This window comes from Atta colombica, unplaced genomic scaffold, assembly GCF_001594045.1.
Source record: "Atta colombica isolate Treedump-2 unplaced genomic scaffold, Acol1.0 scaffold205, whole genome shotgun sequence".
Taxonomy (NCBI): domain Eukaryota; kingdom Metazoa; phylum Arthropoda; class Insecta; order Hymenoptera; family Formicidae; genus Atta; species Atta colombica.
In genome coordinates, this window is record NW_017259300.1 from 2,711,329 (window position 1) to 2,725,288 (window position 13,960).

At 28.1% G+C, this 13,960-nt stretch overlaps 3 protein-coding genes across 3 annotated transcripts; all 3 read right to left on the reverse strand.

The window, feature by feature from the left end:
- Positions 1–57: 57 nt before the first annotated feature.
- Positions 58–3,245, reverse strand: LOC108687336 (serine protease HTRA2, mitochondrial). Its single transcript, XM_018193043.1, has 7 exons — positions 2,827–3,245; positions 1,913–2,042; positions 1,540–1,626; positions 1,262–1,456; positions 1,034–1,184; positions 805–964; positions 58–220 (listed from the first exon to the last, which is right to left on the reverse strand). Exons 1-7 carry the CDS (start codon positions 3,243–3,245, stop codon positions 58–60), a joined length of 1,305 nt encoding a protein of 434 aa, XP_018048532.1.
- Positions 3,246–7,809: 4,564 nt separating this feature from the next.
- On the reverse strand, positions 7,810–9,921 carry LOC108687358 (neurophysin 1-like). The gene is made up of 3 exons (XM_018193068.1): positions 9,796–9,921; positions 8,793–8,997; positions 7,810–8,440 (listed from the first exon to the last, which is right to left on the reverse strand). The coding sequence occupies exons 1-3, from the start codon at positions 9,919–9,921 to the stop codon at positions 8,322–8,324; spliced, it is 450 nt and encodes a 149-aa protein (XP_018048557.1). The 3' UTR covers positions 7,810–8,321.
- Positions 9,922–10,319: 398 nt separating this feature from the next.
- On the reverse strand, positions 10,320–12,095 carry LOC108687355 (zinc finger CCHC domain-containing protein 4). The gene is made up of 4 exons (XM_018193065.1): positions 12,021–12,095; positions 11,388–11,932; positions 10,590–11,292; positions 10,320–10,516 (listed from the first exon to the last, which is right to left on the reverse strand). The coding sequence occupies exons 1-4, from the start codon at positions 12,085–12,087 to the stop codon at positions 10,320–10,322; spliced, it is 1,512 nt and encodes a 503-aa protein (XP_018048554.1). The 5' UTR covers positions 12,088–12,095.
- Between the last annotated feature and the right edge of the window lie 1,865 nt (positions 12,096–13,960).

The following is a 13,960-nucleotide window of genomic DNA, read 5'->3' on the forward strand; positions in this document are numbered from 1 at the left end:
TTCATTAATCTATTTTGCAGACTTTTTCATTTAATTAAATTTATTTAACAAATCCAACTACACATCCTCAGGCTCGACTTTTATATATAAAGTTCGCCCTTTTCTTAAAATTTGTAAATTTATCGTTCCTGGTTGTTCTAAGGCTTTATAAATATTGCTCGAATCCAACACCGGCTCACCGTTAGCATGCGTCACTATATCTCCAGGCTTCAATCCAGCACTGCAATAATGCAGAGATAATAATTAAATTTTTTCAATTTTTCATAAATATAGTTACCAAATTTAAATCTTGATAAAATATGAATATTATTTTCTCATTTCTCTCTCTTATCTATTTTGTTAATCACTTGATATTCATTTAAAAAAAAAATATTTTGGTTTCAAACATTTGTAACGTATATATCCTCTATACAGAATCTGTGTACATTGTATCAAATTTGAAGCATCCATTGAAATTATTTAGTTCTATCAATATAATCGTAGTACACAGAAGATAATGTATATGTTGGAAAACTGTCAAAATTTTGAAAAAATTACTCTTTAAGTATGAATTACTTATTAAAGTATCCTTGAATTGAATAAAAAACAATTTTCTTAATATAATTTCATTAAAAAGGTTTAAAGGACTAAGTGTGAATATTAACTATTTTTAAAAAATTAATTAGCAAAATTAGTATAAATGTTTAATTTATATATAAATAATGTTTAATTTATATAGTTAATTTATATAGTTAATTTATATAGTTATAATTTAAGTGCATAATAAATTATAATAATTAAATGTTTCTATATTATACGACTTACATATGAGCCGGAGATCCAACCATTACTTTCCATATAAGAACTCCATGCCGAACATTCATGTATTCATAATATTGTTGCATCTCACTTAAGATTTCTGGAGTCAGAGTTTGCATTGTGATGCCCATATACCTCCTCTTGGGTACATCTTTATGTAAAACGTCTATAAAAGTAACATAATCAGTAGTTTTAGTGTATCACATTGATAGAATAAACTAGCAGTTTGATTTACCTTTATTTTTTTTGCGTAACTCCGCTTTCTTTAAGAATTCTTTCGCATAATCTATGGGTATAGCAAATGAAATGCCGGCTGTCACTTTCATTGAGTTTATGCCTATCGCCTCTCCATTCAAATTCACCAATGGCCCACCTGAATTTCCAAACTAGAAAAAATGCAACTTAATCATATGAAATATAATATATATGCTCAATATTTATTCCAAAACTAACGGTTACTAACAGTGATTGCAGCATCCGTTTGAATTAATCCCATATTTCGGCTATTTATACCAAGTTCTTGACTTGGTCTATTTACACTGCTCACTATTCCGCTTGTTATAGTGTTGCTAAGCATCAACGGGGCACCAATAGCCACCACAAATTCTCCAGGTCTAAGGTTAGCCGAAGAACCAAGTTTCATTACTGGCAGATTGGTCTGTTCGATTAAATATAAATTAGCAATTACAAATATTTCAGTATTAACATTTACATATTAAAAAAAAAGAATAACAAGATTACCTTATTTATTCGCACAGTAGCAAGATCACTTTGTAAATCAATGTCTTCTACTGTTCCAGAATATGTACTACCATCGTGAAGCCGTACCTATATGGGAGAATAAGAGTCGCAAATATAATTTCAAATAATAATAATGTATTGCTAACATAAAATTAAATTAAATTAAGAAATGATAAATTTAAGGCTTTAAAAAAATTATATATAAAATGTTCTGAATACTAATATTATAGTATTTTCCAGCAACAGACGCAAGTGGTCATCATTATTTAACATTGGCAGACAACAAAAAGATTCATCTTATTATTACATCTTTGTTTTTTAGAAAGTCTTACTTATGGGATAAAATGCTTGGAAAGAACTCAGAGAACCTTACCTGTATTTTCATTGCTGTATGAGGCTTATTTGCTACAACATGAGCGTTTGTTAATATTAAGCCATCCTGATTGATGATAAATCCTGATCCATTACTGGTAAGAACTGGCTTTCCTGAGAAATAGTCTATTCTGTTATACAATCAAAAAGTAAAGAGTTAGTATAAATTGCAATTATCATAAATACATTCTAAAAAGATATAGCTATGTTTGATTTGATCACTTATGTGTTTTAAGTTTATAGTCAACATTCTGCCTTAACATTTATTAGAAATAAAATAGGTTTTTACAGCTAAACTAGTATATATATATACTTTTAGATAACTTTTAGATTAAAGTAAAATAGATATATATTTAGTATTTGGATAAAGCAAGAAGTTCTAATATTGTTTAATATACAAATAAAAAACAGATCTAAGAATAAAATTCCAATAAATATAATAATATAAGGAAATATGCCAATGTGAGCTAACTAATTATTTGTATGTAATAATACATATATTAAAAAATTAAGGATAGAAGTACTAAAAGCATCTAAACTAAACATCATATCACTCATTTGTAACAATGTAACTAAAAAACCAAAGTTTTCCAAGAAATAAGTTTGAATATTTTGAATTAAAATTTTGTAATATAATTTGAAAATGCAATTTTGGTGTAATAATTGATTATAAAGAAATAAATATTCTCTCTCATTTAAAACATATTTTTTCTTTTCTTCTTTATATTTTTGCTTTTTTGCAGATAACTAAAAAATGATGACTTTTTAGTTATATTGTAGTAAATGAGCGATATATATATATACACACACACCACACATACACACACACACACACACACACACACACACACACATACACACACATATATATATATATATATATATAAAATATATGTCAATCGATGAATTGTTTACCTACTGCCATCCCTAATCTCAATGTACACAACAGATGGTGCAGATATCTCCACCGCGTCTGCTATAAAATTAAACTTGTCCCTTTTCTGGTTACCGTCAGACAAAGAGATGGCACGAACGAGAGGAATCGGAAGGATCAGACTCTTGATTCCTTGTCGGATGTTATCCTGCCAGTTGTACAAGGCATAGCCGAGACCTGTCGCCGCAACGAATGCGGTACAGGTTAGGAGCCTTCTCGCTCCGTCACTGAGTACTATTCGTCCTTGCTGCAGCTGCTGTTGTTGCTGCTGCTGATGCGAGTGGAATGTCCGAGTTCCAACGTATTGTTTGGCAAACACGAAAGTCGCGAGTCGCAAGACATTCGAGTTGCTCACTCTCGCCAAAAAAGTCCATCGCACGAGCGACCAGGAAGACGCCATCTTCAAATTGCAGGATTTGCAAGATGAGCCGGTGCTGGGCAAGCGGCGGACAATTGGTGAAAATTGGAGATTTCGACGGAATTTGAATACGCGTGATTATATCGAAAGTCCATTTTCGAGTAAACTTCTGGAAGGAAGAAATTGTTATTTCGGGCTGGCACCCAATCGACTCGCAGTGATTTCGAATCTTCGCGCCCAATCGTCTGCTAGGCACATCGGTGATCTTCGACGTCTTCGGTAAACCTCGTGCGATCTCCTCGCGCTGATTGGCCGAAAAATCAATATGGCACGTGCGCCGCTGTTAAACTCAGCGTGGAGAAATTTCGTATAACATCAAAAAGAAATTCTAAAAGGGATCCGGGAAACATCCCGATGTTTTACGTAATTTACGTAAAACTGTCAAAAGGCCTGTTCTTTTTGATTGAACTTTAAGCTGAACGAATCATCCCAAAAACTTTGACAAATTATAAAAATATATATACATCATTTTATTATATCCAAAATATATATAAAACTCTCAATAAACCGTCTTTAAGACAATAATTCGATCAATTCTTATAAGATTACATTACATAGGATGTCTTTCGATCTTATGTACAAATTTTGCGTGCTGTGTTGTCAAAATTTGAACCAAATTTATCTTGATTTTTGGACAAAAATTATTCCATTTTACGGTATTGCAAAGAAAAAGGATCGGATGGGTGCGAGTGTTAGAGGGCCTCTATGTATAAACAAACTTAATTATTTTTACAAATTATCTATAAAATGTATATAAATAATTTGATTGCAACATATATTTTTTTAACTTTTTTGTATAGTATATTTTTTTCAAAAATAAAGAAAAAAGGGAAAAGGAAGAACTTAAACAGCAAGCTGACATCATTTGATCAAATGTCTTTAATATTATTTTGAAATGACGTGAATTTGCTGAAGTGAAAAAAAAAGAGGACGTCAATTGAAGTCGACGGAGGTAAAAGCAATGTATTTCCTTAAGATATCCTATTATAATTTGATCAGATTGATCCCATTCTGATCCAAAACATTAAATCGTCCATATAATTAATTCAGGACATTTGTAATTATCATTATACAAATTTAAAACGTCTCTAAAATATTCTATTTTGATCCGAAAAAATTTTGATCATTACTATATTAATAAATGCATTTTCCAACTTTCGACGTACATCCCAGCAAACAAGAATGGATTGAAATTTTTTTCTATCCGAATGCGTACTTTAAATAGCGAATACTTTTTTTGGATTTAATTGGATTCAATTAGATTCAATTGGATGCAATTGAATTGAAAAACTGCATTTCCTATTCAAAATTTTGAATTGAACAGTATTCATAATTATGTTTGTGTGCACAAAAAAAGCTAATATTATTTTTAGATTGAAAGGAGCATAGAGATATGCTCCAAGCAATTCCAATAAATGAATAAAAATGCATTCAAAATTGAAAAACATTCATTTTATCATTCGTGAATCAATATTTCTGAAAATCTGAATCCATTTCCATTCATTTCAATCCATTCTCTTTGCTGGGATATATGTCATATGCATTTACGTATTTTATGTATATTATTATATATTTTATGTATATTATAGAGATATATCTTTGCAATTTAATTGTTTTTAAATGTATACATAAATATCCCACATTGACACACTGAACTACAGTATAACTAGGGACTTCGTGCACCTTTGATCGTATCACTAATCATGAGCATTCGCCATGTTAATTTACATTATTTTATTAAGCTGTGGTCAAAGTTTCGCTACAAATGCTTTGAAGCGTTTGTGATGGACCAATTAGAAGAAAGAATTTTATAAACTGACCAATTAAAAAACGCTTCAAAGCGTTTGCAGCATCATGTTGACCGTATCCTTTATTTACATTTACATTACTGTCTCATATACATACATTACACAAGCATACTGTCATTACATATACATTACTATCGTCTTGCATTTCATATTGGATCCGACTCAAAACAAAAGCTGCGCAGCCATATCTGCGCATTTTTTCGCAAGTGACCCTACTCTCATGGACTGTCATGGGGCCTTTGAAAGTTTTTTTAAATAGAGTTATTCATAGTTTTTGTGACGCATATTCATTTCCTGTTTTTGTGTCGAGACGCGCATATACCCTTGTAAAAAATACTGCACAATATTCACAGTTAGTGCTCAATAGTATTTTTCTATTAGATTTTTTAACACCCTAAAAGATATTTTAGGACGTCCACTGGAATCCGAATTAAAAACAGGATGAAATTTGGTCATCCAGAAACATCTTAATGATATCTATAATGATATTTAAACGACGATGTCCTATGTAAAGCGAATATATAAACATCCTCAGTACATCTTAAATACCTCTTAAGTTTTTTCAAATATGTACTCTGAATATTTGAAAATCCCTTGACATACATCTGTAGGATGTATCTAGGATCAATTTTTGCTGTATGGGAAGCTAACTTGTTTTTGCTACATTATCTATGAAAAATGTATATAAATAATTTATATTGGCAAGAAAGTAATTGCGTTTTTTAAGCTCAAAGTTATATACACAATATCTTCATCAATAATGAATAAAATTTAAATTTTAAAAAATCGTTTTAAAGCTTGAAATCTCTACTTTTAAAAGCTTATTACATTTTTTAAGTTTATATGAGTTTGGTTTTTTTTTTACATACCAAAAACTACGAACTGAAAAAGACGGAAAATTTTCTTCTCATTTTATGGGTTTGTAACGTGCCCAAAACAAATTTGAGAAAATTTTCGACTACCTGTCGTGAAAACTTGATACTTTCCCTACAAAATTTCTTAATATTCCTACGATTTTTGGTTACTCAGTTATCGCGGATTAAATAAAAGGAACATTTTGACTTTAATTGCTTACAATTCCGTTAAAAATTGTCGTATCGCAATTTAAAAAAGAAATTCTTAAATCTCTTAAATCTCTGAAACTTCACTCTATCAAGATATATTTATATTGATTGGTAAGAAAGTAATTTACTGATTTTACTGATAGATACCTTTTAAAAAAACGCAATTACTTTCTTGCCAAACCAATAAATGTAATATTTTATAATTTTTTTATACAGTATTTTTTTATACAGTATTTATGTTGTAGTAAAAGTAAAAAAAAGAAAAAGAATAAAGAATTCCTAGATAGCAAGCTGTTATCATTTGACAAAATAATGACAAATAATGTCAGCTCGCTGAAGTCAAAAAAAGGTTGATTATAATCGACGAAAATGATGGAGGGCCTCTCAATAATCCATAGAGAAAGACTGTGGCTGTTATTAATAGATCGCCAAAAATATCCATGATTATATAATTGTATGTGCACACTTTGTATATATAGAAGCGTCAATAAATGAGTTTCATTCATTTCAAACACAGGTATCTATTCTCAACCGTTTAGGTTTTTCTCTACACTATTATCGGAGAGAAACTTGAGAGAGCCATCTCGGCCATCCCGGTATTTCTCGAAATTAAACGGGCTGAAATTAAATTAGCAACATTTTTTTAGAACACAATATATTTAAAATATTTTTACAATATATCTTTTGAGAGTTACTTATTACTTTCTATTGAAATATCTATATATGTATATTTTTAAAATTGTTTAACATCTTACATTATTTAAGACAGTAGGAGTACTATTAATGGCTATACGTTCAGTAGAGAAAGCAACTGTTGTAAAATTTTTGTAAAATTATTTAATATGATTAGTTTATGTATTTAAATCCATAAAGAACCAAAGGCAAGATCAATCGTTTAAAAGAATTTTACAACAATTGCAAAGCTGCAGTTTTCTTTGTTAAATGCAGCTATATTTATTGGAAGTTAATACTTTGCTAATGAATCTGCGCATATGAAAAAAAACTCGACTCATATCCAGAGACAATCTTATCGCCAATACATATATAGCTACGTAGTTCCTAATTATAATTATTCACATAAAAAGAGAGAGAGAGAGAGAGAGAGAGAGAGAGAGAGAGAGAGAGAAAGAGAGAGAAATATAACTTTCAATAACTTTCCAAAATATGTCACCAGTATTTCAACAAAAGATGACACGAATGTTTCCATATTTATTTCCATAATTATTGTTTATGCAATAGTCACAAAAGAAATGATAATAATAGCAATAATAATTTTGTTGAATGCAAATAATAAATACTTCGACTCAAATGAACGCAATTAATCGTAATGAAGTTTATTTTCTAAATAAATTGTAAAATTATTTAATAGTTCTATAATATTGCAAGTGATTTTTCAAATCACTTGATAAATGTATGTATCACTTGATAAATGTATCCGTGGATATACTGAGGATTCCAGTCAGAGGAAGAAGAGAAAAAAAATTTATTTTTATACAAAACTTATTAAAATATTTATATTAAAGCCAGCTTTTATTCGTTCAGCAGCTTCAGACTTCTATATATAGAAGTCTGTGGCAGTTTCTTAAATAAGATGTGCTGGAGTAATCATGATTTATTATTGATCTGTCTTTATAAATACTATTAGAGCACACAATAATTAAAGACACACAATAATTTTGTGAAATATTTTACTGCATATTTTATATTTTGAAATTTTATTTACAAAGAAAGTAAAGATGGAGATACAATAAATACTGATAATAAATTCAAAAATATACTTATATTATGTGTGGTATAGTAATTTTATAAAAAGTTAATATTATTTATGCATATAGATAAATTTTTACCGTATCAAAATAATTAATAATACAAAATAAAATTCATTCATATAGTCACTATAATCACAGTATTAAGTTTGTATTGTTTTGTTATATAATTAAATAAGTAATTTATATTTTTTATGAGAAATACATATATTATGTGTCTTGATATATTATTAAATTATATTGAATATAGCAAAAAATGTTTTTTGTTCTAAAAATAATTACGCTACATAATTTATAGATTTGCATTTTTTATTATTCTATCATATTCTTTTTATTTGTTTCATTATCGATACTGCATAATTGTATTTTTATAAAGTTTAAAATGTTTAAATATCAATGATTAATATGAAATTAGTTACACTATTGAAGTATTTCGTTAGAGACTTCGTTGCCTGGGAGTATTACATTCACATTATCATCAAGTTTTCGATCATTGTCGACATCGGAAATTTTGCATGATGTATCCATATGGCAGAATGCTAAACAAAATATTTTTCATATACATACTTCACTTATATATTTATAACGTGTTAAATAATTTTAATTTTAATATACATATATGTTTTTTCAGTACTACATGATTGATAACTTTTAATTTTTAATTGCAAAGTAATTATTTTACAATTACTGCTATCAATTTGTTATATCAATCTATTATATCAATCTATTATATAAACAACGTTTCCTATTATAATATCTACATAATATTCCAATTCTGTTATGGATTTTTGATGCAAATTTTATTTACTTCGATTAAGAGTGCTGTGTTAAGAATATAAATTTTAAAAGATGAAATTAAAATTTCCAATTTACAAGAATTTTTCAATTTACCTTGCGAGCAACAAATTCCGTTTGAAGCGCATCTTGCTGTATTTCCACGACACATTGCGTATCCAGCAATGCAGGGTCTGGTGTATAAACTTTCCTTTCTGCATCGAAATGTTTCTGGTGTTCCTATGAAGCAACCGATACTAGGGCCACAGCAAATATAAGGCCCAAAGCATTGACCCAGATGATTAGGACCACATGAAGGACACTAGGAGAATGTTATGGTAAATATGAACGAATTACATTTTGTGTATTTACTTATGACTCATGAAATTACTTATGACTTATGACTTATCATTAATAATATTTATGTGAATATTTTACTAGGAAATAAATAGAAAAAATTTTAAGATTTAAACATCAAGATATATTTTATTTCATTATATAAAGAAAATTTTTTTGTAATTTTTTGTTTCATATATTTCCATAGATAAACATCTTCTAATTATCCAATTAATTATTAAATAATATGAACAATTTTTGTCAATCAATTAAAATTAAACCTCGAAATTTTTTGTTCTTCTGAAATTTTGTTACAATTATGCTACAGCTCCGTTCCGTTATTCATTCGAATTTCATGCGAATACTGAAAATCTATACAACTATACGTGAATTAGATTTTCAATTACTCGCAGTAAATAACGGAACGCAGACATTTGTTTCTAAGATTAATATAATTTGTTTCTATAATAGTATAAATTCTCTATTGATCATCTCCTAAATTTTCTTTAATACAAATCGTCAAAATTTTATCAGTGCAAATAAAAATAAGTACAATTCTTGAATTAATGTAACTATTAAAATCATTATAAATAGAAAAGAGCAACAAATAATAGAAGAGATATATAAGATAAATAAATTCTAATTATTTAATTTTTAATGACATGTTTAATTGAGTAAATATAAGAATTTGCTAAAGTCTTTATAAAATAAAATTTACTTGCAAGATGATTAAAATCGAAAGAATTTTACTGTAAAGATAAAAATATAATGTAATATAACATACTTCTCGAATAACAGTTCTCAAAGAAGATGCTACATCACTCCTCTTTCCGCCACGAGGACAATTCGTAATCAAACAAGCATAACTCAGAAAAATCAAACTCGCAAAAACAATGAGTTCCTTTAACATCCTGAAGAGATTTTAGCGATGTTGTGCAAGATGATATACAGACGATCGAAAAGATACTACTGTACCTCCTGAGAGGCTCTCTCGGGTATTTATACATATTGAATCTCCTTACTTAAAATTCTTTCTGGGTATTCGGGAATATTTCCACTCGAAATGCAGCACTCTAAAGATTATGGAAATCAAACAAGCCGATCTCTATGTGAGAATAAATGTATAATAAGATATACTTCTATTCATTGTTGCAGAAGCTAGGTTCTAACTTTCTTTGCTATAAATATATATAATATTTATACCAATAAAATTCACATAAAATTAAACACTTACTATAATATTATATAGAAACATTTTTAATTTCGTTATTTTATTAGTAGCGGCTTTTTATTTTTTAATTCTTATTTTTAATTCTTATTTTTTCTTGGTTTTAAAACTTTCTTTTTATCAACTAGGATGGCTTTTTGTTTAATAATTTCCATAGAGTGTCCAACTTTACTTTTCTTAATTGTTTTTAATTCATAGTCTGCTTTGCGTTTCTTTATATTTGTCTCAATTGTGATTTCCCTAGAAAACAAATTAGGACATTCTTTCCTAGTATGACCTATAAATAAATTAATATAATATTAATAGAAGCACAATAATTGGAAGTTTTAGAAGTGGTCACTGGCATTTACCTAATTTATCACAGTTGAAACATCTTCCTATAATATTCGGTATTGAACCACATGTGTGTTTCTCTAACATACATCTTTTGCAAATTCGGCAATGTTTCCAAGTAGGTTTTACACATCGTTTACATATATTGCAGTGCTTGTACGTTCGACCATCTTTAGACGTACATTCTTTACACTTCTTACAATGCTTGTTTTCACTAGAAACCCACTTTGCGCAATCTTGACAAAATTTATATCCATCAGATGAAGGAAGTTCTAATAGATTTAACGGTATATTCGTGAAAATTCTCACTGGAGAACCTTGCTTTCTACCATGTTTTTCTGATATAAATAAGGGATGATTATCATAATCCACTTTATAATCAGACATTTTTAAATCTCGTAAGCCACCAATGACATGAGATGGATTGCTCTTTTCTCTCATTATATGCTCCATAAAATATGGAAATATAAAAATGATTTTCAAGAAAAAATTGTCATTACAAGCATGTTTATTTAATTTTTTATGCAGGTCAAATATCGTTTTTATCGTAAATGATATAGGTTCCAAACGGCCACCAAACGGAGGATCGCATATTAAGTAAGTGTCCTTTCCTTCATTTTGAGTAAGAAAATCTTTGAAAACATTAATGGCATTTTTGTTAAAAAAATGATGATTAAAAAGATTGTACCAACAATAATCCAGCGGTCCAAAAAAGTTATGCTAGAATGTAAAAAATATATTTAGTAAAATATATGTATACTTATAAAAATTATTAAAGTATATTATAAATTGATGATTTTTGCTAAAATACTCACAAATCTTCCATCAAAATCCAAAAGGAGAGAAGATATTTTATCTGTATAATGCTCGATTATATATTCATGTATTCTTGGTGTGCCAATACAAAGGATCTGTTTAGCTCCAAGTTTCAAAAGCATATTTATTATAGTCTCTGTAGATTTCTTAGAAAATAAATATTGCGCTTCCTTCTTCGTATTTTCTAAATGTCTTAAAAGTTCTGTTGGATGATGCATCTGATAATCAGTTAAATTCTCTGTAATCTCATGATCCATATGCTTATCTTTTTCAGAATTGAATATTAATTTTTCACAATTATGACAATAACTCCTGTTCGCCACAGATTCTATCTTAAGTTTATTAAAGCGAATATATAATTCTTGATGAACATAACGCTGAGCGAACTTCTTATTTTCCAGCTCCCACATATGCTTTTGAGATTTTGACAGTTCTTGCCCATATTTTAAATAAAATCTGCATAACTTTCTGTCACGGCAAGCAGAACATGCATAAAATTTTTTAACTCCCTCTTTGACATATTTTCCAAATAGTAATGTCGGTCCTGCAGAAAAAGGTTAATTTGTTTCTAAAAGAACCGATTTTTTTAAATATAAATATAATAAACTTTGTGTATAACATGAAAAAATTACCATGAGGACAATGTGGATAATTTATGGGATTTCCCCACAAACATTCTACACCACGTGCATCGTTCATAATTTTGTCATTTGTAAACAACAATTCACAGGTGAGTTTAGGTTCTATCAGACTCTATACATATATTAGATGATAAATCAGGAATCGCGATAATTCACAATTTTTATCGCTTGAGTCATGCCATTTGGCGCCAAATATGATTTTAAGGAGGATGTCTATTATATTTCAAAATTATATTTGTATATTATGAAATATTTATATTTTGTTTAAATGTTAGGCTTATATGAATTTTATTTATGTAGACGATATAAACAATGTAAAATAATAAATTGTTACAAACTAAAAGGAAAAAGTATTATTATTAACCTACTTTCACATCTCGGAAATGGAGCTTCTTGAAATATTTTAAATTAATAAAATTATACATTGCAATTGAAATATTTTAAACAACTTCAATGATTGGTTTATTTGAAAAACTTTGGAAGATGCAAACTAAAGAAACTGTAATTCAAACTGTAAGTCAAAAATGTGTTTTATTATGATTTATTCTACAAGTGCTGTGACTGTTTACCGTTTGGTGTATGCAAATTTTCTTATTATTACAATTTCTAGAAACATAATAGCAGATACATATAAGGGGCATGTCAAGCCTCTATAATTTTTATGTATGATTTTACGACCAATGTACATACAAATTTTCCTTTCGCAAAAAATAGGTGAATTAAAAATTTATATCACACATATACATAATATACGTACATATGTAATAATATTTTATTTGAAGCTCAAAAAAAAGATCAAAAAATATTATTTTTTTTACAAAGAGAATAATTTTTTTTCAATTGTTTATTTTAGATATTGCGAAGTCTAATTCGTGTTAAATTTTCGCCAATTCACCTATTTTTTGCAGATCATTCATAATACTGCGCAGCTAAATGCAATAGCACACATCACATAGGTTTGATAATAAATTTGCATTGGATCTTACATTACATTCATTGAACAAAATTTAAGACTTCCTTAAAGTAATTCTTTTTTAAATTAACAGTAGAGCAAGTAAATATACAAGAGCTTACGTTAATCAAATTAAAATTAAAATCCTTCCTAAAAGAAAAAAACGTATCTGAAAACAGTCTAATTTTATTCTTATTCTAAAGCGTTGCAAATGTTTTTAGAATGCACGCTTTCAATAAACTCTGCTCGTGAATTTACTCTCTAGTAACACAATTTATTGGCGATATATTGGTTAAACATTAGCATGCATTTAGGATATATTTTTTAGGATATATATTGGGTCAGTATTGCGCCAATGAATTATGCTAGGGATCTGTATGCATTCTATATGCATTCTGTAAAATTGTATCACAGACTATTGCTAAGAGTAAAAAGAATATTCGCTAAAAATACGAGCTTAGAATTGCTATAAATGTCAATATGTTTCCAAAGCGTTTTCAACGGGGAATGGAAACCATCGAAATGAGATAGATTATTTACATTAGTGGGCAATGTAAAGTCATGTTATATTTATTATAGTTTCCTATAATAAATATAAGATTTATGTAATATTTTTCCGATTCTCCTACATCATTGATTTACATATAGATCAAGGAGAGTGTATCCTGCAATTTTATAAGCATATACTCGATATATTGACTATAATATTGCATTGCTGGCTCTTGAATATTTTTATAGTAAGTTTGTAACATCTGTTAAAGCATCTAAAATTATTAACACTAATACAAATGATTTTAATACATGAACTTATTACTCAGTTCTGCTCTGTTGTAATTAAATTATATCATGATTGTAATCTTGTAACCACATTTACAAATTTATAACTTAATCAATTTTTTTATTTAACAAAAGCTTTTAATTTTTTCTATTTATATATTTTTTAATAATTCTAAAACAATTATATATTTATATTATCTAA

What these genes read in the sequence shown, in the direction of transcription:
- LOC108687355 (XM_018193065.1), bottom strand. Translation starts at nt 12,087, where the DNA reads ATGAACGATGCACGTGGTGTAGAATGTTTGTGGGGAAATCCCATAAAT. An exon ending in TGGATTTTGATGGAAGATTT is followed by an intron (nt 11,293 to 11,387) that starts GTGAGTATTTTA and finishes TTTACATTCTAG; the next exon opens with CATAACTTTTTTGGACCGCT. An exon ending in TTTCAACTGTGATAAATTAG is followed by an intron (nt 10,517 to 10,589) that starts GTAAATGCCAGT and finishes ATTTATTTATAG; the next exon opens with GTCATACTAGGAAAGAATGT.
- LOC108687358 (XM_018193068.1), bottom strand. Translation starts at nt 9,921, where the DNA reads ATGTTAAAGGAACTCATTGTTTTTGCGAGTTTGATTTTTCTGAGTTAT. An exon ending in TGAGAACTGTTATTCGAGAA is followed by an intron (nt 8,998 to 9,795) that starts GTATGTTATATT and finishes ACATTCTCCTAG; the next exon opens with TGTCCTTCATGTGGTCCTAA. An exon ending in CGGAATTTGTTGCTCGCAAG is followed by an intron (nt 8,441 to 8,792) that starts GTAAATTGAAAA and finishes TATTTTGTTTAG; the next exon opens with CATTCTGCCATATGGATACA.
- LOC108687336 (XM_018193043.1), bottom strand. Translation starts at nt 3,245, where the DNA reads ATGGCGTCTTCCTGGTCGCTCGTGCGATGGACTTTTTTGGCGAGAGTG. An exon ending in AAACGGATGCTGCAATCACT is followed by an intron (nt 1,185 to 1,261) that starts GTTAGTAACCGT and finishes CATTTTTTCTAG; the next exon opens with TTTGGAAATTCAGGTGGGCC. An exon ending in GTTACGCAAAAAAAATAAAG is followed by an intron (nt 965 to 1,033) that starts GTAAATCAAACT and finishes TTACTTTTATAG; the next exon opens with ACGTTTTACATAAAGATGTA.